Source organism: Xenopus tropicalis, chromosome 7 (genome assembly GCF_000004195.4).
Source record: "Xenopus tropicalis strain Nigerian chromosome 7, UCB_Xtro_10.0, whole genome shotgun sequence".
Taxonomy (NCBI): domain Eukaryota; kingdom Metazoa; phylum Chordata; class Amphibia; order Anura; family Pipidae; genus Xenopus; species Xenopus tropicalis.
The window spans coordinates 9,030,932-9,058,271 of NC_030683.2; the positions used below are offsets into that span (position 1 = coordinate 9,030,932).

A 27,340-nucleotide genomic window follows, 5' to 3' on the forward strand; every position below is an offset into this window, starting at 1 on the left:
CTATCTGTATGTAACATTACAGTGGGTACAAGATCAGAGCACATACAGAAACCAAATAATAATAAAAAAAATGAAAAGTTCATCTTTTTTCAATTATTGTTTTAAATAAAGTTTTATTTTTCCAACATAAAAGGGGGGGAGCACAAACAGAGGAAGCGACTGGAATGGAATGGAATAATGGAATGGGAATAGCTGTGACAGTAAATTGTGAGACAGTAAATTGTGCTAAAGGCAATGATGTCCCTCTGTTGTTGCTATTTATTATTATTAATATTATTATTTATAAAATATAAAATTATATTTAGAAAAAAACTATATTATAAAAATTCCCTTTATTATAAAAAAAAATCCATCTTTATTATTAAAAATCTGTGCTGTCCCATAGCAGCTCTTTAGTTGGAATCACTCAGGGGCCCTGAGCCTGACAGTCTAGTTCTGCGCTCACTCTCTGACTTAGTGATACTGCTCAGCCGCTGCCCTATCAACAGTCTCACAGAGAGGTCTCATATACTAGCAATGAAGGCTGTCGGGGGTCTCTGGAGTGTGGGGGACACCACGTGTCACTGTGCTGCATTGCCCATGGAACTAGACTGGGCTACTAGGCCATGCCATGAAGAGCCTGAAGATGTTCATCGTTCCACAACGGCACCGTCCCCTGATGGTTCCTAAATCCCACTGCTAATAGTCAGACACATACAAACTCTCCTGGCCCTCAGAATGTCAGCTGATGCACATAAATATACTAATATTCTTCTGATTGGGGGGGGGGTCTTGTTCTTTTTGTGACAATTCTGAAGGCCACAACCCTTGCAAACATGGCAACATCAGAGACTGGGGGAGGTGGCAGTCGATTACCATCGGCCCCCTTATACTTTTTCATCTAAAGTTTTCATGCCTGTCATCTGCACACTGTCGCTTTTTGTTCTAGACCTCTCTGGCATCTCAAATTCCTGGGCAATGTCCTCAAATGTGCGGCCTCTGGTCTCAGGGACCTTGAAGAACGTGTAGATGAAGAACAAGATGAGCAGAACCATAAAGATGAGGAAGACGTAGGGACCACATCCTTTCTGTGAAGGTGGAAAGGCGATATGTTAGGAATTTGAGCATAGAACAAAAGATAAAAAAGAAGATGATAAAGAGTGACTTGAAAACTGAGAAAGCAGACCCCGGAGTTCTCCCCTATGAAGAACAGGAGGAATAGACCTCCCCACCTTCCTTCCCAAAACCCTTTTGTCTCACTTACTGCCGCATAGGGGAATAACATTCCCACAAGGAAATTTGCAGTCCAGTTAGAGCAGCCGGATATGGCCATTGCTGCCGGCCTGGGACCCTGACTGAAGAGCTCCGCCACAATGAACCAAGGAATGGGCCCAGGGCCGATTTCAAAGAGGGCTACGAAGCAATAGATTGCCACAATGCTCACATAGCTCCAGGCCTGGTCTTGTTCCTATAAGAGAGTAAGTTGTTAAATAAGGGATTCTGAGTGATGTGGGAGAAGATATAAGGAGCGAAGGTTGAAGAAGGTTGAGAAGTAGGAGGCACAGAGTATGTGACAAATAGGAAGACAGATGCTGAGTGATGTATGGGGTGGAAAGCTTGGTGGGGTAGGAGGCAGCGGGGAGAGGCCATAGAATAGTAGTAGAACAGTTGGAGAGTAGGTGCAGAGCCAAGAGTAAATGCAGCTGAGCAGTAATGCAGGGACAACAAATGATGAGAAGTGCGGGAAAGAAGCTGCAAAGGGAAAATAAGTGAAGGGAAATGGAAGTAGAATAAGGCCACAATGCACGGCAGGACTGTCTATTGTCTATGCCACCGGCCATTCTTATCTGTGATACTGATACTGCTAAGTTTTTTTCGTGCTAAAACTCCCAATATTCAAATTCCCATTCACAAACTCAAAAACTGATAAATAAGCCCCCCGGCCTTTGTACAAGAGCAGCCAAGGGGGGTTTGGCTGTGAAGCCCATTACATACATGGAGGGCTCATTTATGAATGGAATGCACAAAGCGGGCCCAGAGCCACCTCAATGCGCAGCCAGCACCCCCCGATTATAACTGCAGCCCCCCTGCTTATGTGAAGGGGTTGGTAACTTGCATCCAGGCAAAGGCCCACCCATAAATAAGCCTCTTTCTGACACAATGACCAAACGTTACAAAGAAGCAGAAACAGAAGGCATGGGGGGAGCCTGGACTCTTACCTTAAGCTTGAGAGCAATGGTCATGATTAAGGCACCAACAGCCATTCCACCAAGGCCAGTAAGCTGGAGAGTCCGGCGGCCGGCGCGTTCCACAATTAATAGCTAAAGGGAAACAGCAACGTTAGCAACAACCAATGAGTCGCTTACTGGACAGAATAACCCTAATTGCTGCCTTGGTTTTAATTTTACATGGATTTCTACTCTACAATACTCTGATAAAGAGTTCTGATTGTCAGTACTTCCTGCACGCTGCTCTCTTTCCCATGGTTTTCCTACTGCAGCTAGAACAGACCTCCACCAGCCCGACCCCAAGAGCCTTCCTAATCCCTGCCCACAGGCATACAAGCATGGGGAAACCTTCCAACTTCCCATTCACTCTAGATTCTAGAGTATTCTAGAGAATTCCTTGTGCTTCCTCTCCCTGGGGCATGAGTCTAGGCCAAGCCCATAGCTGTAAAAGCACTTTTTAGAGTGGCCTCGATGCACACTCAACTTTGCAGCCAATCTAGAGCTTTGCATTTGTTCTTGTGTTTGTAAATGAGCCCTATATTCCATTTGGCGCTCTCAGTTACCTTCCCAACCCACACAGAGCCATGATACATTAATGCACGTTTTCATAAATACTCACCGACACAACAGTAAACACCGTGTTGACCACCCCTGCACCAATGGTGGCATAAACAGGGTTCGGAACGCCCGCATCCTCAAATATACTGGTGGAGTAATAGAATACCTGTAGAAAGAGAAGCAGGAGGTTGGATGAGAAGGAACAGAGGGTTGGAAAAGAAATGGAGAAAGCAGAAGAACATGGATATGGAATGACAAGAGAATCCTCTACAAACCGACATAAGCACTGGGTTCGCTTAAGGCAGGGATCCCCAACCAGTGGCTCAGGGCAACATGTTGCTCCCCAACCCCTTGGATGTTGCTCTCAGTGCCCCCAAACCAGGGAGTTATGTTTGAATTCCTGACTTGGGGGCAAGTTTTGGCTGAATAAAAACAAGATTTCCTACCAAATAAAGCCCCTGTAAGCTGATAGGGTGCATAGAGGCCCCTAATAGCCAATCACAGCCCTTATTTGGCTCCTCCATGAACTTTTATGGTGCTTGTGTTGCTCTCCAAGTCTTTTTACATTTGACTGTGGCTCACAAGGAAGAAAGGTTGGGGGACCCCTGGCTTACGGTATACGGTAATCTATGTAGGTTTTATTATTTTTTTCATGTTCTGTTATACATTGATGTGGCTGGTGAGGGAAGTATGAATAATACAACATCATTGTTATTAGGTAATAGCAATTATTAGGAACACAGGTTGGTTATTTAGTCCTTTAACCCTCTTTTTGTGGGTTCCAGGGTAGTATGAATGGTACAAGTTGACTATCGGCTTTGGAACTTCATAGGGTTCCCTGTATGTTATGAATAAGGAAATCTACATGTAGCATAGTGCTCATCCTTTTATAGCCTTTAGTGTTCAAACTCGTACAGGTTGGACACCCCTGAGGGGAGACCCATTTGTAGTTGCACCCATAGGAACATAACCTAGGTAGGTGAAACCTGATCATGGGAAAGAGCAGCCCCAGAAGCTGAAAGTACAGCGAATGAGAGATCAGTACCGGGGTGAGTACTTGGAGAAGACTGGATTCACTTACCCAGGGGTAATGGACCCAGGTTACTTTATCAGTTATTTTGCAGTCTAATAACAATTATAGTTACAATTACAGTAGAAGGGTAAGAAGGAAGAGAGAATTGGAATGCAGAGAGGGCATCTAACAAAGGATACTTGGGGTATAATAGAATGTTCATAGGGGTTTATAGTTACGTACAGCATTGATCCCAGACAGTTGCTGAGAAAGTTGGAGGATGATGGCGATTGTTATTGGCTGCCGGTACTGGCTGGAGCGGAAGATTTCTAGGATAGACACTGATTTTTCTGCTGCCGTCCTAGCACTCTCATCCTTCATCTCTTGGACATCACTGGCCACGTCTGTAGTGCCACGCAGTTTCCGAAGAACTAGCCGAAGAAATGCATCATGTGACTTTACAGCAATGCACAATGGGAGGGGGTAAAACTGTTATTCCATCTTTTCTTACGTTTGGTATTAGTCTCCCTACTCTCCTTGCTTTCCTACGTGTTCCTTGAAGCCCAGGCTCAAAGTCAGACAGAGCAAGATTTGGGGGTGTATGTTGAGTGTATCCCCATACTTACTCCTCTCAGCTTTTTCATCTTCTTTCTTAACAATGAGCAGGTATCGAGGGCTTTCTGGACAGAAGGGTAGAAGCACGCATTGGATGATGGACAGGAAAACGGTGAGGCCTAACAGCAGAGGCCAAAGGGTCTCAGATCCAAGGATAAACTCTAGGCCAAAAATCTAGAGAATGGCAAAGATATAAGCAAAAAATCCAAATTTAAATGATAGATATAAAGCTTCTTAATGAGTTAATTTAGCCTTTAATCCACAAAAGAACAACATTCTCCATCCCCAAAGCCGTATACTAACCTGTGCCACCAAAATCCCCACCACGATGCCCAGCTGATTCAGGGTTCCCAGAGCTCCACGAAGAGAGGTGGGCGCCAGTTCCCCAATATACATTGGTACCAGGCCAGTACAGAGCCCACAGAAGATCCCAATAATGAAACGTCCAATGATGAGCATCTCTGGGGACCAGGCCAGTTTTGAGAAACCCATGAAAACCCCTCCGACTATGGCAGCCACATTCACAAGCAGCATGGCATTTCTCCTAAGAGATAGGTTAATAATGCACATAGGATTAATACATACAGAATCCATTTTAGGTGTCCCACATCTCTAAACAGAAAGTAAGGCCTCAAGGTCAGGCAAATGGGCGTTTGATGGGTTAAGGGACACAGATTAGACAACACTGATGTAAATTATTAAATAAAACTTACAAGTTTGCATAAGGCCTTGTAACCCTTGGCAACCTTTCATACAGTTGACCAGCAAAGACTACCTGCCAGTTGGTTCCTGAGGATTACCAGACCTGATGCAACGCATGCCCCAGGTCTAGTAACCCATATTATACTAAAAGTTTTCATATTATGCCTTTCTGTTGCCATTTTGTCCTTCTAACGCCATCTACCCTCCGTGTCTCCTCCTTCCCCAAGAGTTGCCATGTTGCCTAATATGCTTGTTATCCCTGTCTCTTCCAACAAGGGAGCTGAGTAGCTGACATATTAATAGACTCAGTGTGTATAGCCGTGCCCTTATGTCTAAATAACGGCCCAAGGGAATGCCACATTACCATAAAGTGCTAAAGCCACCATCTTACCCTTCTTTCGCCATCTTTCCCTGCTGTCACAATATCCCCTATTATGCCTGCTATCTGTCACTCTTCCAACTGCTGCTCTATAGGGAGCTTACATATTAGTAGGTGCAGTGTACAAGACCACCACATAATTGCGTGGACATTATTATATTTTTTTACTAAGCAAATTCCTGAAGAAAGCTCATGATCTGCCCAACCTTGGCACCTATGGCTCTATTAACACAAGTCCAAGGCAAGGCAACCTCTTTGTCCATGTACTTTTTCACCCAAGAGGCCCCTCTGAAGCTGGTGGCCCATGTCAAATGAAAGCCATCTTACCTTCCGAAACGGTTTGCAAAGAAGCCCACTGAGAGGGAGCCCACCATCCCCCCAACAGAGAAGATGGCCACGGATAAAGACCACAGGGATGTGAGGAGACTTTCCGAGATTTCCTTCCCATAGCGGTGCTCGTATGTGCCATTATAAAATGACTTGATGATCTGAAAAGACCAGACATTCAGTAAATGTAATGACCCCCAGAGTTGGAATAACTGGCTCCTCCACTCTTATTGTTTCTCCCGAGCACCACACACCAACACTAATTACACTTTTAATTTGCCAAATAAGTGTCTTCATGAGGAATTTTTACTATTAAACTTGAATTCTCACCTTCTCAGGCGCATTGATCACCCCGGTGTTGTATCCAAACTGCAGGGAGCCAATGGCTGCCACACAAACAGCAAAGACCAGCGAGCAAGTTATTCTGCCCTGAAATGAGAGAGAGTACAGGAACAGCGCCATTAGGGGGATGTGAGGAGTACTGCATTGCTAATTATACACCTAATTCCCAAGGTACCAAATATTATATCGACTAAACACAAAGCTCTTATCTTCTGCACCTCCTGTTCCTGGGCTGCTTTCTTTCCCATGGCCATTGATTAGATGGGCAGGGTCGGACTGGGCGACTGATATCCAACAATTGCCAAGGCTTCAATCTACAAGGCATAATATCTAAATACTAAATATCTAAAATACTAAAATTTACAATTAGTATAGATATTGGTATATACAGTATATATAGATATATATGCAAGTGTATAGTTCAACCCAACTTAACTATGTAACGATATTTAACTTAATGTATGTTCACTCCATGAATACAAAAAATAATCTTGTACTTATTGTACAGCGCTGCAGAATATGTTGGCGCTTTATAAATAAATGTTAATAATAATAATATAACAAAAAAATATCATTTTGCGGCTACTTTTACATTATTTTTGTGCTCCCGGTATTTATTTTATGTGAATATAGAATTCTTAACAACACTGAAAATTATTCTTCAGTGGAAAAACATCATTTTGTGGCTATAAAAGTTTTGTGTTCACAGAATTCATAAGTTTCCAATAAGTGTATGTCAAAGTAAAAAGATATTACGGGAATTCCACAAAATCACAATAGAGCACAACAGTGACTAAAAACTACCCCAACCCTTTGGGTTTTGGAGCCTATGAATCATTTTGTGACTGAATAGGCAAAACATTTGATAGAAGAGGGAAGGCCGTGCGTGTAAGGCTGAACGTATCTCCATCTGTGCTCAGTGACTCAGGGAGAGAATACTGGCGCGGCCTCATCATGGGGAGCAGCACGGGGAGAGGGGCCGGCAGGGTAACCCCATGGGCACCGGCAATATTATCACTAACATTTACTGACTGCTTGGGGTTATATTTGTTACCAGGTAAACAGACAGCGCACCAGGGAAGGCTATCCATAGTGACCAGAGCCATGTGGCATAGATACAGGTATGGGATCTGTTATCTGGAAACCTGGTATCCAGAAAGCTCAGAATGACAGAAAGGCCATCTCCCATAATCAATCTGTAATAATAAAACAGTACCTGTACTTGATCCCAACTAAAATATAATTACCCCTTATTGGGGCAGAACAGCCCTATTGGGTTTATTTAATGGTTAAATGATTCCCTTTTCTCTGTAATAATAAAACAGTACCTGTACTTGATCCCAACTAAGATATAATTACCCCTTATTGGGGCAGAACAGCCCTATTGGGTTTATTTAATGGTTAAATGATTCCCTTTTCTCTGTAATAATAAAACAGTACCTGTACTTGATCCCAACTAAGATATAATTACCCCTTATTGGGGCAGAACAGCCCTATTGGGTTTATTTAATGGTTAAATGATTCCCTTTTCTCTGTAATAATAAAACAGTACCTGTACTTGATCCCAACTAAGATATAATTACCCCTTATTGGGGGCAGAACAGCCCTATTGGGTTTATTTCATGGTTAAATGATTCCCTTTTCTCTGTAATAATAAAACAGTACCTGTATTTGATCCCAACTAAGATATAATTACCCCTTATTGGGGGCAGAACAGCCCTATTGGGTTTATTTAATGGTTAAATGATTCCCTTTTCTCTGTAATAATAAAACAGTACCTGTACTTGATCCCAACTAAGATATAATTACCCCTTATTGGGGCAGAACAGCCCTATTGGGTTTATTTAATGGTTAAATGATTCCCTTTTCTCTGTAATAATAAAACAGTACCTGTACTTGATCCCAACTAAGATATAATTACCCCTTATTGGGGCAGAACAGCCCTATTGGGTTTATTTAATGGTTAAATGATTCCCTTTTCTCTGTAATAATAAAACAGTACCTGTACTTGATCCCAACTAAGATATAATTACCCCTTATTGGGGGCAGAACAGCCCTATTGTGTTTATTTCATGGTTAAATGATACCTTTTCTCTGTAATAATAAAACAGTACCTGTACTTGATCCCAACTAAGATATAATTACCCCTTATTGGGGGCAGAACAGCCCTATTGGGTTTATTTAATGGTTAAATGATTCCCTTTTCTCTGTAATAATAAAACAGTACCTGTACTTGATCCCAACTAAGATATAATTATACTATATTGGGGTATAAAGTATGGAGATCCAAATTATAGAAAGACCTCATATTTGGAAAACCCTAGATAACCCTGGATAACAGAATGCCATTGTATTCCTTTTAATAGGGTCTGCGACACCCAACAACCAGAAATCAGATTTACTCTAATTATAGTATTATTTTTTTTTTTTTTTATTCAGACTCACTCATGCTTATCTAATAATCAAACCACTGCTTGGTAGAGTCAGTGTCACTTGGCGCCCCCTACAGTCCATATTTCCACATAAGTTTCATTCATTCTAATTCAAGAGACAAGCGGGCGTGGGAAGGTGCATTTTTAGGTATAGAGGGGGCCAACCTGAGGTCTGAACTAATAGAATAGGTTCACTGGGGGTTACATAACTTTCCACCGTATTCAATCTTCTCTTGTCCTTACATTCCTTTAGGGCAAAGACACATAGAGCTACTTAGTAGCAGCTACTTGTCACGGCTACAAAATGCCAGAAAATCCCCTGCCATAGACAATACTGAGAATTGCCTCGGCTAAAACACACATAGAGACAGTTATCAGTAAATGATCAGCATTGTCTGTTTCTGTAGCCACGACAAGTAGCTGCTACTAGTAGCTCTGTGTGCCTTCCCCCATCTATACTATATACCAGGGGGCTCAAACTCAATTTACCTGGGGGCCGCAGGAGGCAAAGTCAGGATGAGGCTGGGCCGCATAAGGGATTTCACAAAAAAAAAGTCGGGAGCTGCTGATTGCGGAAATGACGTTATGCCATCATAACAGTTATTATGGGAAGACGTTCTGTGTGCACAATTAGCTCCTTACGTCTTCCCATAATAACTGTTATGATGGCATAACGTCATTTCCGCAATCAGCAGCTCCCGCCCGCTGTGCCTTGCATTATCCCTTGAATCGCAATAAAAATCGCGATCCATTCATTCAGCGTTGGTGCGGGCCACAAAATATTGTACCGAGGGCCGCAAATGGCCCGCGGGCCGCGAGTTTGAGACCCCTGCTATATACTCTATGTCCCTGCCATGTGTTATGTGCAGGGCTCAGTGGCACATCCCTCACTTTCTGGTACTTATTAAGTGCAAAAAACCCCTAAAATTTGAATGTAAAAACATCTAAAAACTTGTTTCTATAGAAGTTAAGGGAGTTGTCCAAGGCAAAGTCAAGCCCTATTTTCAATTAGAGTTTTTGAGTTTTATTTGCGTTTGTAAACTCGCAAAATCAAGGTATTCATTTTTTTAATTGCTTCTAATTGTTTTTTTCTACATTAATTAAAAGCCCACTAGTGTCCTTTACCCTCTTCTCCTTCTAGATTGTAAGCTCTTTGCTTCCTGTCTCCATCAGTATTGGTCAGATCAGATATATAATCTGCATGTTTGATGCATACTCCCTGTTATGGTACAGCCATGCTGAATATGTTGGCGCTATATAAATATATGTGAATTATAAAGAATAGGAATAATAAAAACATCTGTATATATTTAGGAAGAGGAAAGTACCCAGCACTAATTTGAAGTGTATGACAATGAAAGAAGATCTGTGAAAGGCAGCACTCTTCCAAAGCTTGTCAGAGGATTCTGGGTATTGTAGTCAAGCTGTATAGAGAGGGGGAGCTATAGGGTGGGGACAGACACACAATACAGAATTGTGAAATTAGCATTTGGGCTCTTTCAGGTTGGGGGGAAATGAGACACTGAGCCGCACATCCGCTGAGTACGTTCCCACTCGCCCTCTGTGCGTAAATAGCAAAACCAGATAAAGGGGATGTAACCCCGCCCCCAAAAAAGTTTTTTAGTAATTAAAGAAAATGTACTTCACTACAAAAAATGTACTTCCCAATATAAATTGATTTCACATTTTATGTAGCTCTAAAGTTTTTAGTTGCAGTTTAAACCAATTTCTGCACTGCTGGTTGTGACTCTGTAAATGTAGCAGCAGCTCGTTATGCTTCAGCCATGACTTACCCACAATGCCTTGCATGCTCCTTCACGGGTCTGGCTTCGGCTATACTGCTATAACAGTCAGAACCAGCAGTGCAGCTTTCAGCAGAACAGACGCAGCATCCAACAGCTATTATATTTACAAATAACTTTAGAGCCAGTCAGAATGAGGAATGAATGAATATGGGGTTGGGATGATATTTTCTCTGGGGTTATTTTTGGGCTTACTTCCCCTTTAAAGATGTCAGACACACACACACAGCAGTGAAACAATCTGCATGATTCTGTATTTTGTGAAGCTTGTGGTTCCTCTCTAGACAGTGCTATCTATAGAGCCGATAGGAAGGAAGGACTGCGTGAGTACGTGCAAACATGGGGGGCTACAATGATACCCGCCCCCCTCCCCACGTGCTTTACCAGCCACAGCGGCCTATACATGCACGAGGTGGGGGGGTTTAATTATAACCCACCCAGTAGCTCTGCAGCCCCTCAGGCAACACTGGGAGTTGTATCTGCCTGCTATAGGTTAAAGAATCCTGATATAGTAGCTTTCCAATTCGCAATTTCAGTAGCTATCTGGTTGCTAGGGTCCCACTTACCTTAGCAACCAGGCAGTGGGTTAAATGAAAGACTGGAATATGAAAAGGAGAGGGGCTGAATAGTAAGATAAGTAATAAAAAAGTAACAATATTGATACATTTATAAGCACACAGAGCAATAGCGTTTGGCTGTCGGGGTCAGCGACCCCCATTTAAAAGCTAGAAAATGTGGAGAGCAAATCTTTGTAAACTATAAAAATTTAATAAAGAAGACCAATTGCAAAGTTGCTAGAAATAGGACATTCTTTAACATACTAAAAGTTGATGCAAAGGTGAACTACCCCATCTTGCCTTACTATAATAAATTTCCCATTGCATTAGGCACACTATTATACAGTTCAAAACCTTTCATCTAATACCATGTACAGGAAGGTATCCGGTGCTGCCCTAGCAGGGGGTAGGTAGAAGGGGTACCTGCCTAGGGTGCAACAGTGAGGGAGCACTAGGCAGGTACCTCTGTTGCCAACCCCCAAGTCTGGGATCTCTTATCCCCGCCACTGATTTCCTGGCACTCTCCCAGCCTGGCTTGTGGCGAGGTGGGGGCAAGATGGCCGGCCGGGTCACCTAAGGTGCCTAGGAATAGGACCTCAGCCAGAACCTTGATCAGTACTTGTGCTGTAAGTTTTTATTCCCAGTACCTAGTGGCAAGCTGGGGGGATTTTTTGATATTTATTTACCATATTTGCACCATATGGCCGTCCCCAAAAACTGCCACCCTAGGTATGGGCCCTGGAATGCCCCCTCTACCTGATGCACGTGCTCAGGGGATCCCCCTACGGGCATGGTAGGTTCCTCCCCAGAAAAGTACCCGGTAGTAGGGTAGAAAGTTGGTTTGTTTGCTGAGAGGATGGGGTAATAAAGTTGCACCCCTGATTTCTATACTTTATTACTGTATACAAATGGCAAGGGGATGCACCTACATACTAAACCACATGTAAAATTGCAAAAATGTTAGAAAATTCATTATTTTTGAACAAAACCATCTTTTAAAAATGTCAGATCCCTTTTATTTTCTAAATACAAATTCACTAAATTCATATTACAGGTAAGGGAGCCGTTATCCGGAAACTCATTATCCAGAAAGTTCAGAAATACAGAAAGCCCATTATAAGCGAATAAGTCTAATGTTTAAAAATAATTTACTTATATTCTGTAATAATAAAACAGTACCTGTACTTGATCCCAACTAAGATATAATTACCCCTTATTGGGGGCAGAACAGCCCTATTGGGTTTATTTAATGGTTAAATGATTCCCTTTTCTCTGTAATAATAAAACAGTACCTGTACTTGATCCCAACTAAGATATAATTACCCCTTATTGGGGCAGAACAGCCCTATTGGGTTTATTTAATGGTTAAATGATTCCCTTTTCTCTGTAATAATAAAACAGTACCTGTACTTGATCCCAACTAAGATATAATTACCCCTTATTGGGGGCAGAACAGCCCTATTGGGTTTATTTAATGGTTAAATGATTCCCTTTTCTCTGTAATAATAAAACAGTACCTGTACTTGATCCCAACTAAGATATAATTACCCCTTATTGGGGGCAGAACAGCCCTATTGGGTTTATTTAATGGTTAAATGATTCCCTTTTCTCTGTAATAATAAAACAGTACCTGTACTTGATCCCAACTAAGATATAATTACCCCTTATTGGGGCAGAACAGCCCTATTGGGTTTATTTCATGGTTAAATGATTCCCTTTTCTCTGTAATAATAAAACAGTACCTGTACTTGATCCCAACTAAGATATAATTACCCCTTATTGGGGCAGAACAGCCCTATTGGGTTTATTTCATGGTTAAATGATTCCCTTTCTCTGTAATAATAAAACAGTACCTGTACTTGATCCCAACTAAGATATAATTACCCCTTATTGGGGCAGAACAGCCCTATTGGGTTTATTTAATGGTTAAATGATTCCCTTTTCTCTGTAATAATAAAACAGTACCTGTACTTGATCCCAACTAAGATATAATTACCCCTTATTGGGGGCAGAACAGCCCTATTGGGTTTATTTCATGGTTAAATGATTCCCTTTTCTCTGTAATAATAAAACAGTACCTGTACTTGATCCCAACTAAGATATAATTACCCCTTATTGGAAACAAAACAATCCTATCCTAGGTATGGAGATCCAAATTATGGATCTCCTTATTCGGAATTATTCCAGTTCCCCAGCATTCTGGATAACAGGTCCCATACCAGTACCTCAGTATGGTGATATAACCTATGAACAGTTTATTAGAAACATTGCACCTGGAGCTCACTAGGCATCAAAATATGCAAAAAAAAATTTTTACCGTTTAGTAAATCCATCCCACCCTTACCCTCACTTACCTTATTAGACTCCATGATGTAGAATGTTGAATGCAGTTGAGCACAAAATACAAATCCAGTAACTTGGGACCAGTCACCTCTCTATCACTTATCTAAGCCTTTTCCCTCCTTAGTACATCTCTCCCTCTCTATGTGTATGTATAATGAGCAGCGCCACAGCCTAGGCTAGTGATACTATTGCTATAGTGACTGCTCTTTCCCTGCACGCTTACTCACAGTCTGCTCACTGAGTGATCAGGCATTTTGCACTTGCTGGGTAGGAAGTCTGCCCATAAAATGTGGCTTGCGTTTTTTTCAGTAATCGCCTCCTTACACCACGCACTTCCTTATTAAACTGAATGTCTGAATGTCACTTTCATCAGAACTCACTGGGGGGGGGGGGGTAATGGAGCAACAAAACGCCTGCCCCTTGCACAAAGAAATTATCAGTAACTCTTAACTGCTTTGGATTTTCTCTATGGCCTTGGACTGATGCCTACTGTATGGCAGTTTGGGCAGATAAAAAGGAATAGTGCCCTTCTTGTACCCCTAGGGGGCAGCAGTGAGCATGTTTGACTTAGAAATCAATAGGGCTTTTTATGAATGGAATATGCTCAATCCGTTATTTAGTTGGCAGGGGGCACAGTATTCCCAGCATGCAGTACTCTTTTATGAGGAACAAGGTGGCACTAGGGGTATACCCAGGCCCAGACTGGGATTCAAAATAGTTCCTGGCATTCCCAGTACCCAGAGGCCCAAACAGCCCCCCCCCAGCCCAATAAATAGTGACTGTCTGTGGCACCTTACAGCCCCCCTGGCATTCCCAGTACCCAGAGGCCCAAACAGCCCCCCCCCAGCCCAATAAATAGTGACTGTCTGTGGCACCTTACAGCCCCCCCAGCATTCCCAGTACCCAGAGGCACAAACAGCCCCCCCCAGCCCAATAAATAGTGACTGTCTGTGGCACCTTACAGCCCCCCCGGCATTCCCAGTACCCAGAGGCACAAACAGCCCCCCCAGCCCAATAAATAGTGACTGTCTGTGGCACCTTACAGCCCCCCCGGCATTCCCAGTACCCAGAGGCACAAACAGCCCCCCCCAGCCCAATAAATAGTGACTGTCTGTGGCACCTTACAGCCCCCCTGGCATTCCCAGTATTCAGAGGCACAAACAGCCCCCCCCCCCAGCCCAATAAATAGTGACAGTCTGTGGCACCTTACAGCCCCCCTGGCATTCCCAGTACCCAGAGGCACAAACAGCCCCCCAGCCCAATAAATAGTGACTGTCTGTGGCACCTTACAGCCCCCCCGGCATTCCCAGTACCCAGAGGCACAAACAGCCCCCCCAGCCCAATAAATAGTGACTGTCTGTGGCACCTTACAGCCCCCCTGGCATTCCCAGTACCCAGAGGCACAAACAGCCCCCCCAGCCCAATAAATAGTGACTGTCTGTGTCACCTTACAGCCTCCCTGGCATTTCCCAGTACCCAGAGGCACAAACAGCCCCCCCAGCCCAATAAATAGTGACTGTCTGTGTCACCTTACAGCCTCCCTGGCATTCCCAGTACCCAGAGGCACAAACAGCCCCCCAGCCCAATAAATAGTGACTGTCTGTGGCACCTTACAGCCCCCCTGGCATTCCCAGTACCCAGAGGCACAAACAGCCCCCCCCAGCCCAATAAATAGTGACTGTCTGTGACCCCTTACAGCAGCCCCTCTGGCATTTGTAAGAACCCACAGATTGCCAGTATGGGCCTGGATATACCAGAAGCAGGTAGTCCACTCAAAAATAATGGAATTCTAAGCAATTTTTCCAATAAACATTCATTCCAGGTTTTAATTGGTTTAAAGTTATTTACAATATGTAATTGTTTTTCAAAGAAGCCTGTTGACGTTATGGGTACTTCTGACTCTTGAAACAATTGTACATGTGTGGGATCCCTTATCCGGAAACCCATTATCGAGAAAGCTCCAAATTACGGAAAGCCTGTCTGATATAACAGTACCTGTACTTGATCCCAACTAAGATATAATTACCCCTTATTGGGGCAGAACAGCCCTATTGGGTTTATTTAATGGTTAAATGATTCCCTTTTCTCTGTAATAATAAAACAGTACCTGTACTTGATCCCAACTAAGATATAATTACCCCTTATTGGGGGCAGAACAGCCCTATTGGGTTTATTTCATGGTTAAATGATTCCCTTTTCTCTGTAATAATAAAACAGTACCTGTACTTGATCCCAACTAAGATATAATTACCCCTTATTGGGGCAGAACAGCCCTATTGGGTTTATTTCATGGTTAAATGATTCCCTTTTCTCTGTAATAATAAAACAGTACCTGTACTTGATCCCAACTAAGATATAATTACCCCTTATTGGGGCAGAACAGCCCTATTGGGTTTATTTCATGGTTAAATGATTCCCTTTTCTCTGTAATAATAAAACAGTACCTGTACTTGATCCCAACTAAGATATAATTACCCCTTATTTGGGGCAGAACAGCCCTATTGGGTTTATTTAATGGTTAAATGATTCCCTTTTCTCTGTAATAATAAAACAGTACCTGTACTTGATCCCAACTAAGATATAATTACCCTTTATTGGGGGCAGAACAGCCCTATTGGGTTTATTTCATGGTTAAATGATTCCCTTTTCTCTGTAATAATAAAACAGTACCTGTACTTGATCCCAACTAAGATATAATTACCCCTTATTGGAAACAAAACAATCCTATCCTAGGTATGGAGATCCAAATTATGGATCTCCTTATTCGGAATTATTCCAGTTCCCCAGCATTCTGGATAACAGGTCCCATACCAGTACCTCAGTATGGTGATATAACCTATGAACAGTTTATTAGAAACATTTGCACCTGGAGCTCACTAGGCATCAAAATATGCAAAAAAAAATTTTTACCGTTTAGTAAATCCATCCCACCCTTACCCTCACTTACCTTATTAGACTCCATGATGTAGAATGTTGAATGCAGTTGAGCACAAAATACAAATCCAGTAACTTGGGACCAGTCACCTCTCTATCACTTATCTAAGCCTTTTCCCTCCTTAGTACATCTCTCCCTCTCTATGTGTATGTATAATGAGCAGCGCCACAGCCTAGGCTAGTGATACTATTGCTATAGTGACTGCTCTTTCCCTGCACGCTTACTCACAGTCTGCTCACTGAGTGATCAGGCATTTTGCACTTGCTGGGTAGGAAGTCTGCCCATAAAATGTGGCTTGCGTTTTTTTCAGTAATCGCCTCCTTACACCACGCACTTCCTTATTAAACTGAATGTCTGAATGTCACTTTCATCAGAACTCACTGGGGGGGGGGGGTAATGGAGCAACAAAACGCCTGCCCCTTGCACAAAGAAATTATCAGTAACTCTTAACTGCTTTGGATTTTCTCTATGGCCTTGGACTGATGCCTACTGTATGGCAGTTTGGGCAGATAAAAAGGAATAGTGCCCTTCTTGTACCCCTAGGGGGCAGCAGTGAGCATGTTTGACTTAGAAATCAATAGGGCTTTTTATGAATGGAATATGCTCAATCCGTTATTTAGTTGGCAGGGGGCACAGTATTCCCAGCATGCAGTACTCTTTTATGAGGAACAAGGTGGCACTAGGGGTATACCCAGGCCCAGACTGGGATTCAAAATAGTTCCTGGCATTCCCAGTACCCAGAGGCCCAAACAGCCCCCCCCCAGCCCAATAAATAGTGACTGTCTGTGGCACCTTACAGCCCCCCTGGCATTCCCAGTACCCAGAGGCCCAAACAGCCCCCCCCCCAGCCCAATAAATAGTGACTGTCTGTGGCACCTTACAGCCCCCCCAGCATTCCCAGTACCCAGAGGCACAAACAGCCCCCCCCCAGCCCAATAAATAGTGACTGTCTGTGGCACCTTACAGCCCCCCCGGCATTCCCAGTACCCAGAGGCACAAACAGCCCCCCCCAGCCCAATAAATAGTGACTGTCTGTGGCACCTTACAGCCCCCCCGGCATTCCCAGTACCCAGAGGCACAAACAGCCCCCCCCAGCCCAATAAATAGTGACTGTCTGTGGCACCTTACAGCCCCCCTGGCATTCCCAGTATTCAGAGGCACAAACAGCCCCCCCCCCCAGCCCAATAAATAGTGACAGTCTGTGGCACCTTACAGCCCCCCTGGCATTCCCAGTACCCAGAGGCACAAACAGCCCCCCCCAGCCCAATAAATAGTGACTGTCTGTGGCACCTTACAGCCCCCCTGGCATTCCCAGTACCCAGAGGCACAAACAGCCCCCCAGCCCAATAAATAGTGACTGTCTGTGGCACCTTACAGCCCCCCCGGCATTCCCAGTACCCAGAGGCACAAACAGCCCCCCAGCCCAATAAATAGTGACTGTCTGTGTCACCTTACAGCCTCCCTGGCATTCCCAGTACCCAGAGGCACAAACAGCCCCCCAGCCCAATAAATAGTGACTGTCTGTGGCACCTTACAGCCCCCCCAGCATTCCCAGTACCCAGAGGCACAAAACAGCCCCCCCCCAGCCCAATAAATAGTGACTGTCTGTGGCACCTTACAGCCCCCCCAGCATTCCCAGTACCCAGAGGCACAAACAGCCCCCCCCAGCCCAATAAATAGTGACTGTCTGTGGCACCTTACAGCCCCCCCGGCATTCCCAGTACCCAGAGGCACAAACAGCCCCCCCCCAGCCCAATAAATAGTGACTGTCTGTGGCACCTTACAGCCCCCCCGGCATTCCCAGTACCCAGAGGCACAAACAGCCCCCCCCAGCCCAATAAATAGTGACTGTCTGTGGCACCTTACAGCCCCCCTGGCATTCCCAGTATTCAGAGGCACAAACAGCCCCCCCCCCCAGCCCAATAAATAGTGACAGTCTGTGGCACCTTACAGCCCCCCTGGCATTCCCAGTACCCAGAGGCACAAACAGCCCCCCCCAGCCCAATAAATAGTGACTGTCTGTGGCACCTTACAGCCCCCCTGGCATTCCCAGTACCCAGAGGCACAAACAGCCCCCCAGCCCAATAAATAGTGACTGTCTGTGGCACCTTACAGCCCCCCCGGCATTCCCAGTACCCAGAGGCACAAACAGCCCCCCCAGCCCAATAAATAGTGACTGTCTGTGTCACCTTACAGCCCCCCTGGCATTCCCAGTACCCAGAGGCACAAACAGCCCCCCCAGCCCAATAAATAGTGACTGTCTGTGGCACCTTACAGCCCCCCTGGCATTCCCAGTACCCAGAGGCACAAACAGCCCCCCCAGCCCAATAAATAGTGACTGTCTGTGACCCCTTACAGCAGCCCCTCTGGCATTTGTAAGAACCCACAGATTGCCAGTATGGGCCTGGATATACCAGAAGCAGGTAGTCCACTCAAAAATAATGGAATTCTAAGCAATTTTCCAATAAACATTCATTCCAGGTTTTAATTGGTTTAAAGTTATTTACAATATGTAATTGTTTTTCAAAGAAGCCTGTTGACGTTATGGGTACTTCTGACTCTTGAAACAATTGTACATGTGTGGGATCCCTTATCCGGAAACCCATTATCGAGAAAGCTCCAAATTACGGAAAGCCTGTCTGATATAACAGTACCTGTACTTGATCCCAACTAAGATATAATTACCCCTTATTGGGGCAGAACAGCCCTATTGGGTTTATTTAATGGTTAAATGATTCCCTTTTCTCTGTAATAATAAAACAGTACCTGTACTTGATCCCAACTAAGATATAATTACCCCTTATTGGGGGCAGAACAGCCCTATTGGGTTTATTTCATGGTTAAATGATTCCCTTTTCTCTGTAATAATAAAACAGTACCTGTACTTGATCCCAACTAAGATATAATTACCCCTTATTGGGGCAGAACAGCCCTATTGGGTTTATTTCATGGTTAAATGATTCCCTTTTCTCTGTAATAATAAAACAGTACCTGTACTTGATCCCAACTAAGATATAATTACCCCTTATTGGGGCAGAACAGCCCTATTGGGTTTATTTCATGGTTAAATGATTCCCTTTTCTCTGTAATAATAAAACAGTACCTGTACTTGATCCCAACTAAGATATAATTACCCCTTATTGGGGCAGAACAGCCCTATTGGGTTTATTTCATGGTTAAATGATTCCCTTTTCTCTGTAATAATAAAACAGTACCTGTACTTGATCCCAACTAAGATATAATTACCCCTTATTGGGGGCAAAACAATCCTATTGGGTTTAATTAATGTTTTATTGATTTTTTAGTAGACTTAAGGTATGGAGTTCCAAATTACGGAAAGACACCTTATCCAGAATACCCTTGGTCCCGAGCATTCTGGATAATGGGTCCTATACCTGTACCAGAAACCCGCGGTCCACCAGGCCAACACTTGGATAATGCAGGTCTAGAATGACCCAATGGGAGAAGACTACATCAATATGCCGATGCAATCCTCGCCCAATGAGATATTCTAACCTGCCAGATGGATATGTGGGCAGATCTTTAGACAGATATTGGTTGGGCAGGCTGTTAGGAGGCTCCATACACTAATCAATAAATTGCAAGCCTGGGGGGGCTGAGTGGCACAGCTTTTACCAAGACACCCAATGAACCCAGTGGGCATCCAACACAAGAGATTTAAATGATTGGTGCCAGATAACGATGCTCAATTTACAGTATTGTGTCTCATTTTCTCATCTCCTGCCCTCGTACTTTGGCCCTATGTGCCACCCAATGCCATGCTCCTGTTATGCTGGGATAGCACAGTCATTCTGGAGCAATAGTACATCCAATATTTTACTTTAAGAGCAATTATTTACCCTTGTTACAAGGAGTTTACCTTTTCCCTAATCTTGCAGGGATGAAATGCGCTGCCCGCTGTACAGGGCGTAGAGATAAACCCACAGGATAAGATTGTGCCAGTGGCTCTATTGTATCTGCTGTTCTAAGCTGCCATATCAGGGCTTTGATTGGGCCCAGTCCCAAGGAATGAAGGATTCTGGGAGCAATCTATTATAATGTCTATGCTAAGCTGCCATTTACAGGTATCAGCTTTAAATGGGCCCAGTCCCAAGGAATAAAGGATTCTGGGAGCAAGGAGGGGGTGGAGGTAGGAATGTAGAAAGAAGAGAGATTAATTAAAGAAACAGGAGATTCTGAGAAAAGGCAGAGCATTATTTGGATTTATTATGGTTGTTATTAGAGTATAGCAAAATACTAAATATTGGGGAGAAAATAAATACTAAAGTTGACCCTCTCTTTGCTGCTTAAATTGCCCCTACTGTTCTGGGAAGGTTCCCACTAGATGGAGGGACATTGTTACTGGGAGCATTAGTCATGTTGGGCATGATGTTGGGGATCAGGCTCACAGTTGGGGTTCCAGTCCATCCCACCGAGGTTCAGTTGGGCTGGGGTTAAGGCTTTGTCAGGTTATTCCCATCCCAGCAACCCCATTCTGTAGGATCTGGCTCTGTGCCTGGGGGCATGAACACCCCCTAAACTGTTCCACAAAGTAAGAAGCACAGAATTGTCAGGAGTTACATTGTACCCTGTAGCCATAAGGTTTGCTTTCACTGGAACCAGGGGCCCAAACCATGGAAACATCCCCAGACAATTATTCCTTCCCTCCACCAATCATCATGCATTAATGCAGGTGTTCTCCTGGCATGCAGGTTTAGACTGGCCAACTGGGGCACCAGAAGAAAACCCGGTGGGCACCATGGTTTCGACCCAGTTTTGCTGGTACATTGGTGGAACTCTAGGGTTCCAGAATAAATGGGCGATAACCTGCAGTTAATGTTAATTACCTGTGCTAGGAGCCATAATTAATTGGGGCAGGCAGTGTGCAGGAGCAATGGGCCCTTAACTGGGTGGGAGCGTGGGTAGGGGCCTTTGCTTGGGCTTTCTGGTGGCCCTGTCTCCCCTAGTCCGACACTGCTGGCATCTGTCAAACCCAATGGGACCAAGGAGGCCCAGTCCAACACAGAGTGCCAATATCCAGCCTGCTCTGATGAATTACATGCAAGTGTATGTACTGATGCACGGAACCCTAGAACTAAGGCCAGCTGGGAAGGGTGATAGTTCCAGGGTTCTACTAGAAGTTGCATGACACCTAATAATATAAATCCTATAGAAATTCATCCATTTCAAATTGTCCACAGGCCAAACAAATACTAATTTGGATCCATGTTGGTACATGACGTGTTGAAGTTGTGATGGCCACACCATCGGGTGGAATTATGTGCCTGGAATGATCTCCCTAGCGCCACAATATCTCATTGCCTCCTGAAGCGCATCACACCCCCTGCCATGTCCCCTGTATGTGCCATACGTGCCTCCAACTTACAGTAATTGTGTTGCAAAATGGCACAAAGGAAAGCATTTTGCAAGAAGTGGTTCCCGCCAATAGCCATACATAAATACATTTCATTTCCATTAACATCCGCCTGGTGCCCGGTAGTTCTATCTTCCAGATAAGCTCGCTCTCTAACCACTTCCTTCTGTTGGCAGTTTGATTGAGAAACGGAAACGTGACAAATCAAAAAATTATTTGTGTCCTACCATGGAATTAAACGTCATTAAAGGCTAAATATACCCAGGGGCAACGTGCACTCCAGCATGTAAGCACCCAGGGCAACCTGCTGCGATGGGTTCCTACAGCAATGCTAGGGTGGTGCATAACAAGCATTTGGGTGCAAGATGTGGGGAGCATTGGGAAGGGACATGGGCTTCAGTAGCTCCAAATTACAGTAAGAACCAGGCCACAAGCGTTCTGGAGAACCTGTACGTGGATAACTGGCTCTGCAGGGACAGTTACACGCAATGAATATGGAAAAAAAAACAAAGTGGGCAAGTAATACATAAATGGGAATCCATGGGAATATAAACATTTGGTATCATAATGCCATTTCCTATTTTATATACTTAATATCCTACTATAGGCACAATCCCTTCCCAGAGGCTATTATCCCCCCACTGCTACTATAGGCACCATCTCTCCCTACTATACCTGCTATCCCACAGCCCCAGTCCCTTCCCAGAGGCTATTATCCCCCCACTGCTACTATAGGCACCATCTCTCCCTACTATACCTGCTATCCCACAGCCCCAGTCCCTTCCCAGAGGCTATTATCCCCCCCACTGCTACTATAGGCACCATCTCCCCTACTATACCTGCTATCCCACAGCCCCAGTCCCTTCCCAGAGGCTATTATCCCCCCACTGCTACTATAGGCACCATCTCTCCCTACTATACCTGCTATCCCACAGCCCCAGTCCCTTCCCAGAGGCTATTATCCCCCCCACTGCTACTATAGGAACCATCTCTCCCTACTATACCTGCTATCCCACAGCCCCAGTCCCTTCCCAGAGGCTAGTTCCCCCCCCACTGCTACTATAGGCACCATCTCTCACTATTATACCTGCTATCCCACAGCCCCAGTCCCTTCCCAGAGGCTAGTTCCCCCCCCCCCACTGCTACTATAGGCACCATCTATCCCTACTATACCTGCTATCCCACAGCCCCAGTCCCTTCCCAGAGGCTATTATCCCCCCACTGCTACTATAGGCACCATCTCTCCCTACTATACCTGCTATCCAACAGCCCCAGTCCCTTCCCAGAGGCTATTATCCCCCCACTGCTACTACAGGCACCATCTCTCCCTACTATACCTGCTATCCCACAGCCCCAGTCCCTTCCCAGAGGCTATTATCCCCCCACTGCTACTATAGGCACCATCTCTCCCTACTATACCTGCTATCCCACAGCCCCAGTCCCTTCCCAGAGGCTATTATCCCCCCACTGCTACTATAGGCACCATCTCTCCCTACTATACCTGCTATCCCACAGTCCCATGTTTTTCCCCCACAATGCAGGGTTTTTTTTCCCAGAATTCATGTGTCATTGCAGATATAAGGGGGCATTGCGATTGCCTTAAACTGAGGCCAATTAGCAAAAGCTGATGCAATTATGCTTGTAGTTCCACGTAAATTGGACACAATTGAGTGGAAGTCCATCTTGTGCTATTTTCAGTATTTTAAATGAGCCCTAATGTCATTTAAACCCAGGAGCAGCCTGGCACAAGCGCTGGCCCATAACAAACACAAACACAAATCCAGCCTTCTCTTCTTTCATGTTCATTGGGCTAATCCTGATTATACACTCAGATTCCATTAAGGGCTCTGTGTGCTTTGGCAGCAGTCCGTGTTTAATAAGGCGTTACTGCCCACTTTGTATATATAGGAAATGGCGCTGCCTGGTGTTCTACAATGGGGTCTGGCACCAGCAGATGTGTATAAAGCTTTTGGAACCTCAGGACTGGAATGATCCAGTGAGATAAGAATAATAAAGAATTTCCCAAGCTTTAGGCCTGTAGTAGTCGAAAACTCTTTAGCCATCTTTATGGCGGAACTCTGGGCGAAATGGGCTTTATATTAGAATTAGGTACAGTAAGCTTCATGCTGAAACTCTGGGCAGTAGGCCTTAAACTGGCACCCCGGGTACAGTAGTTGCTATTCTGGAGCTCAGGGTACATTAAAGGTGGCCATACAGGGAAAGGTGGAACTCTAAGAATAGTCAGTAATCTCCATGGTGGAACTCTAGGTATAGTCAGTAATCTCTATGGTGGAACTCTAGGTATAGTCAGTAATCTCCATGGTGGAACCCTAGGTATAGTCAGTAATCTCCATGGTGGAACTCTAGGTATAGTCAGTAATCTCCATGGTGGAACTCTAGGTATAGTCAGTAATCTCCATGGTGGAACTCTAGGTATAGTAAGTAATCTCTATGGTGGAACTCTAGGTATAGTAAGTAATCTCCATGGTGGAACCCTAGGTATAGTCAGTAATCTCCATGGTGGAACTCTAGGTATAGTCAGTAATCTCCATGGTGGAACTCTAGGTATAGTCAGTAATCTCTATGGTGGAACTCTAGGTATAGTAAGTAATCTCCATGGTGGAACCCTAGGTATAGTCAGTAATCTCCATGGTGGAACTCTAGGTATAGTCAGTAATCTCCATGGTGGAACTCTAGGTATAGTCAGTAATCTCTATGGTGGAACTCTAGGTATAGTCAGTAATCTCCATGGTGGAACCCTAGGTATAGTCAGTAATCTCCATGGTGGAACCCTAGGTATAGTCAGTAATCTCCTTGGTGGAACTCTAGGTATAGTCAGTAATCTCTATGGTGGAACACTAGGTATAGTCAGTAATCTCTATGGTGGAACTCTAGGTATAGTCAGTAATCTCTATGGTGGAACTCTAGGTATAGTCAGTAATCTCCATGGTGGAACCCTAGGTATAGTCAGTAATCTCCATGGTGGAACTCTAGGTATAGTCAGTAATCTCCTTGGTGGAACTCTAGGTATAGTCAGTAATCTCCATGGTGGAACTCTAGGTATAGTCAGTAATCTCCATGGTGGAACCCTAGGTATAGTCAGTAATCTCTATGGTGGAACTCTAGGTATAGTCAGTAATCTCCATGGTGGAACTCTAGGTATAGTCAGTAATCTCCATGGTGGAACCCTAAGTATAGTCAGTAATCTCTATGGTGGAACTCTAGGTATAGTAAGTAATCTCCATGGTGGAACCCTAGGTATAGTCAGTAATCTCTATGGTGGAACTCTAGGTATAGTCAGTAATCTCCATGGTGGAACGCTAGGTATAGTCAGTAATCTCCATGGTGGAACTCTAGGTATAGTCAGTAATCTCCATGGTGGAACCCTAAGTATAGTCAGTAATCTCTATGGTGGAACTCTAGGTATAGTCAGTAATCTCCATGGTGGAACCCTAGGTATAGTCAGTAATCTCCATGGTGGAACTCTAGGTATAGTCAGTAATCTCCATGGTGGAACTCTAGGTATAGTCAGTAATCTCCATGGTGGAACTCTAGGTATAGTCAGTAATCTCCATGGTGGAACCCTAGGTATAGTCAGAAATCTCCATGGTGGAACTCTAGGTATAGTCAGTAATCTCCATGGTGGAACTCTAGGTATAGTCAGTAATCTCTATGGTGGAACTCTAGGTATAGTCAGTAATCTCTATGGTGGAACTCTAAGTATAGTCAGTAATCTCTATGATGAATCATCATCTTAAATCTGTCCGTGTATGGTCACCTTTGATTTAAAATGGGGTGTGTGGATGACAGTTAGCAGCCACAAATAACTACTGCTTAACATCTTTTTTTAAAGGGAAGTACCAAAAAAAGTTTTTTTTTGTTCTCCAAAAAACACACATTCATTAATGAAGTATATCCTTCTAACGCCTACCTAAGGGCTCTGGCACACGGGGAGGTTAGTCGCCCGCGACAAATCTCCCTGTTCGCGAGGCAACTTCGGCGATTTTCCGAAATCGCCTGCGCAGCGTGTGCCATCCTACCGGCGACTTACATTTTCGCCAGTGGGATGGCAATTCGGGGAGATTAGTTGCGGGCGACTAATCTCCCCGTGTGCCAGAGCACTAAACCCCTATTAGTTACATGTGCTGTGTTGTTATAGCAAAATATTTTCCTGTAATATGACATTTTTTTTTATCACTCACCTTGGACGCACGGTAATGCATTTTAGACCCTTAGATTATAGGAATCCGCTTGTATAGCCGACAGCTTCCAGCTCAGAGTTGGTAATTGGTTTGGTTTGTGGTCACGTTCTGCCTGTGCAACAAGCTTTAAACATATTGCACCATAAAATACAGCAATACAGTGCAAATACAGGCCGGTAATACCTTGCAATCCACATTATGCTTATTGCCCCATATAGTCCAGCAATACAGAGCAACAAGCCTTGTGCAAATGACTGAACAGGTCAACAATGAAGTAAATTGTAAAGTGACACTAAATTGTGCAAAACTATAAGTTCCATGCAGGATGTGCCGCTTTGCAGAGAGATTTGACAACATTGCAGAACTGGGCAGCAAACTGGGAAATGAGGTTCAATGTGGACAAGTACAAAGTTCTGCCCTTTGGTAGGAATAATATAAATGTGAACTATCTACTGAATGGTAGTGTGTTGGGGGTTTCCTTAATGGAGAAGGATCTAGGGGTTTGTGTTGATAACAAGTTGTCTAATTCCAGACAGTGTCATTCTGTGGCTACTAAAGCAAATAAAGTGCTGTCTTGTATAAAAAAGGGCATTGACTCAAGGGATGAGAACATAATTTTGCCTCTTTATAGGTCCCTGGTAAAGGTCCCCATACACTATAAGACCGCTCGCTTGGCGATGTCGCCAAACGAGCGGATCTTCACCCGATATCCCCACCTATGGGTGGGCGATATCGGGTAGCAAGTATCTTAAAAAAAAAATAATCCAGGGCCAAACGATCGGATTACATTTTCAGCCATGGGGCAGTCGGTTCGGGGACCGCATCAACGAGCCGATGCGGTCCCCGATCTGGATTTTCTAACCTGGCCGATCGAGATCTGGCCAATTTCAGGCCAGATATCGGTCGGCCAGGCCGCTCGGTTCTGCCCATACACGGGCCGATTAGCTGCCGATAACTTAGTGCCTTTTATTACATATTGGGGAATGACTACAAGTCTGGCTATAATAACCCCTCCCCCATACGTGTTACTTTTTATTCCTAAATGGGTTTGCAGAACCACAAAGAGATATAAACCCAGATTACATAAAGCAGAGCAGGGAGTTCTCATGGGTATCAAATACCAGAAGTTTGTTTTTATTATGCACCAAATAAGTAATTACTGCTTCAAATTCACTTTTGAGAAGGTGCTCAGTGGACATCGGACACACTGGGTTCAAACCCATTATTCTTGGTCACAATTAAGCCAAGTCAGAAACCCAAGTCCCAATGTAACAGGCACCATGCTATAGTCTCAGGGTATCAATTAAGCACCCCCCAAAAACTCCCCCTAACTGGCCTTCAGGCTGGGCCCCCTTAGCCCATAACAAGGTTACAGATATATAGAAACATTGGGGTAACAGTCACCCTGCTATAGTTCCAGGGGTACCCAGGGCACAAATAAGCACTCACCCCAAATCCCCCCCTAACTGGCCTTCAGGCTGGGCCCCTTAGCCCATAACAAGGTTACAGATATATAGAAACATTGGGGTAACAGTCACCCCGCTATAGTTCCA

At 44.3% G+C, this 27,340-nt stretch overlaps 1 protein-coding gene across 3 annotated transcripts; it reads right to left on the minus strand.

The window, feature by feature from the left end:
• Positions 1 to 100: 100 nt before the first annotated feature.
• slc2a3 (solute carrier family 2 member 3) lies at positions 101 to 25,917 on the minus strand. 3 transcript variants are annotated; one of them, XM_031906330.1, is made up of 10 exons: positions 25,788 to 25,917; positions 6,131 to 6,229; positions 5,801 to 5,961; positions 4,696 to 4,936; positions 4,404 to 4,566; positions 4,021 to 4,208; positions 2,827 to 2,931; positions 2,199 to 2,300; positions 1,244 to 1,447; positions 101 to 1,067 (listed from the first exon to the last, which is right to left on the minus strand). In XM_031906330.1, the coding sequence occupies exons 1-10, from the start codon at positions 25,806 to 25,808 to the stop codon at positions 867 to 869; spliced, it is 1,485 nt and encodes a 494-aa protein (XP_031762190.1). In that variant the 5' UTR covers positions 25,809 to 25,917; the 3' UTR covers positions 101 to 866. The 3 variants fall into 3 exon arrangements, with proteins under 3 accessions (XP_031762190.1, XP_031762191.1, XP_031762189.1); XM_031906331.1 differs by lacking the exon at positions 25,788 to 25,917 and adding an exon at positions 13,288 to 13,716; XM_031906329.1 differs by lacking the exon at positions 25,788 to 25,917 and adding an exon at positions 6,361 to 6,450.
• Between the last annotated feature and the right edge of the window lie 1,423 nt (positions 25,918 to 27,340).

Coding starts and splice junctions, on each gene's coding strand:
- slc2a3 (XM_031906329.1), bottom strand. CDS start 6,396: ATGGCCATGGGAAAGAAAGCAGCCCAGGAACAGGAG. Junction 6,230..6,360: donor AAGCAGCCCAGGAACAGGAG/GTGCAGAAGATA, acceptor CTCTCATTTCAG/GGCAGAATAACTTGCTCGCT. Junction 5,962..6,130: donor TGATCAATGCGCCTGAGAAG/GTGAGAATTCAA, acceptor TGGTCTTTTCAG/ATCATCAAGTCATTTTATAA.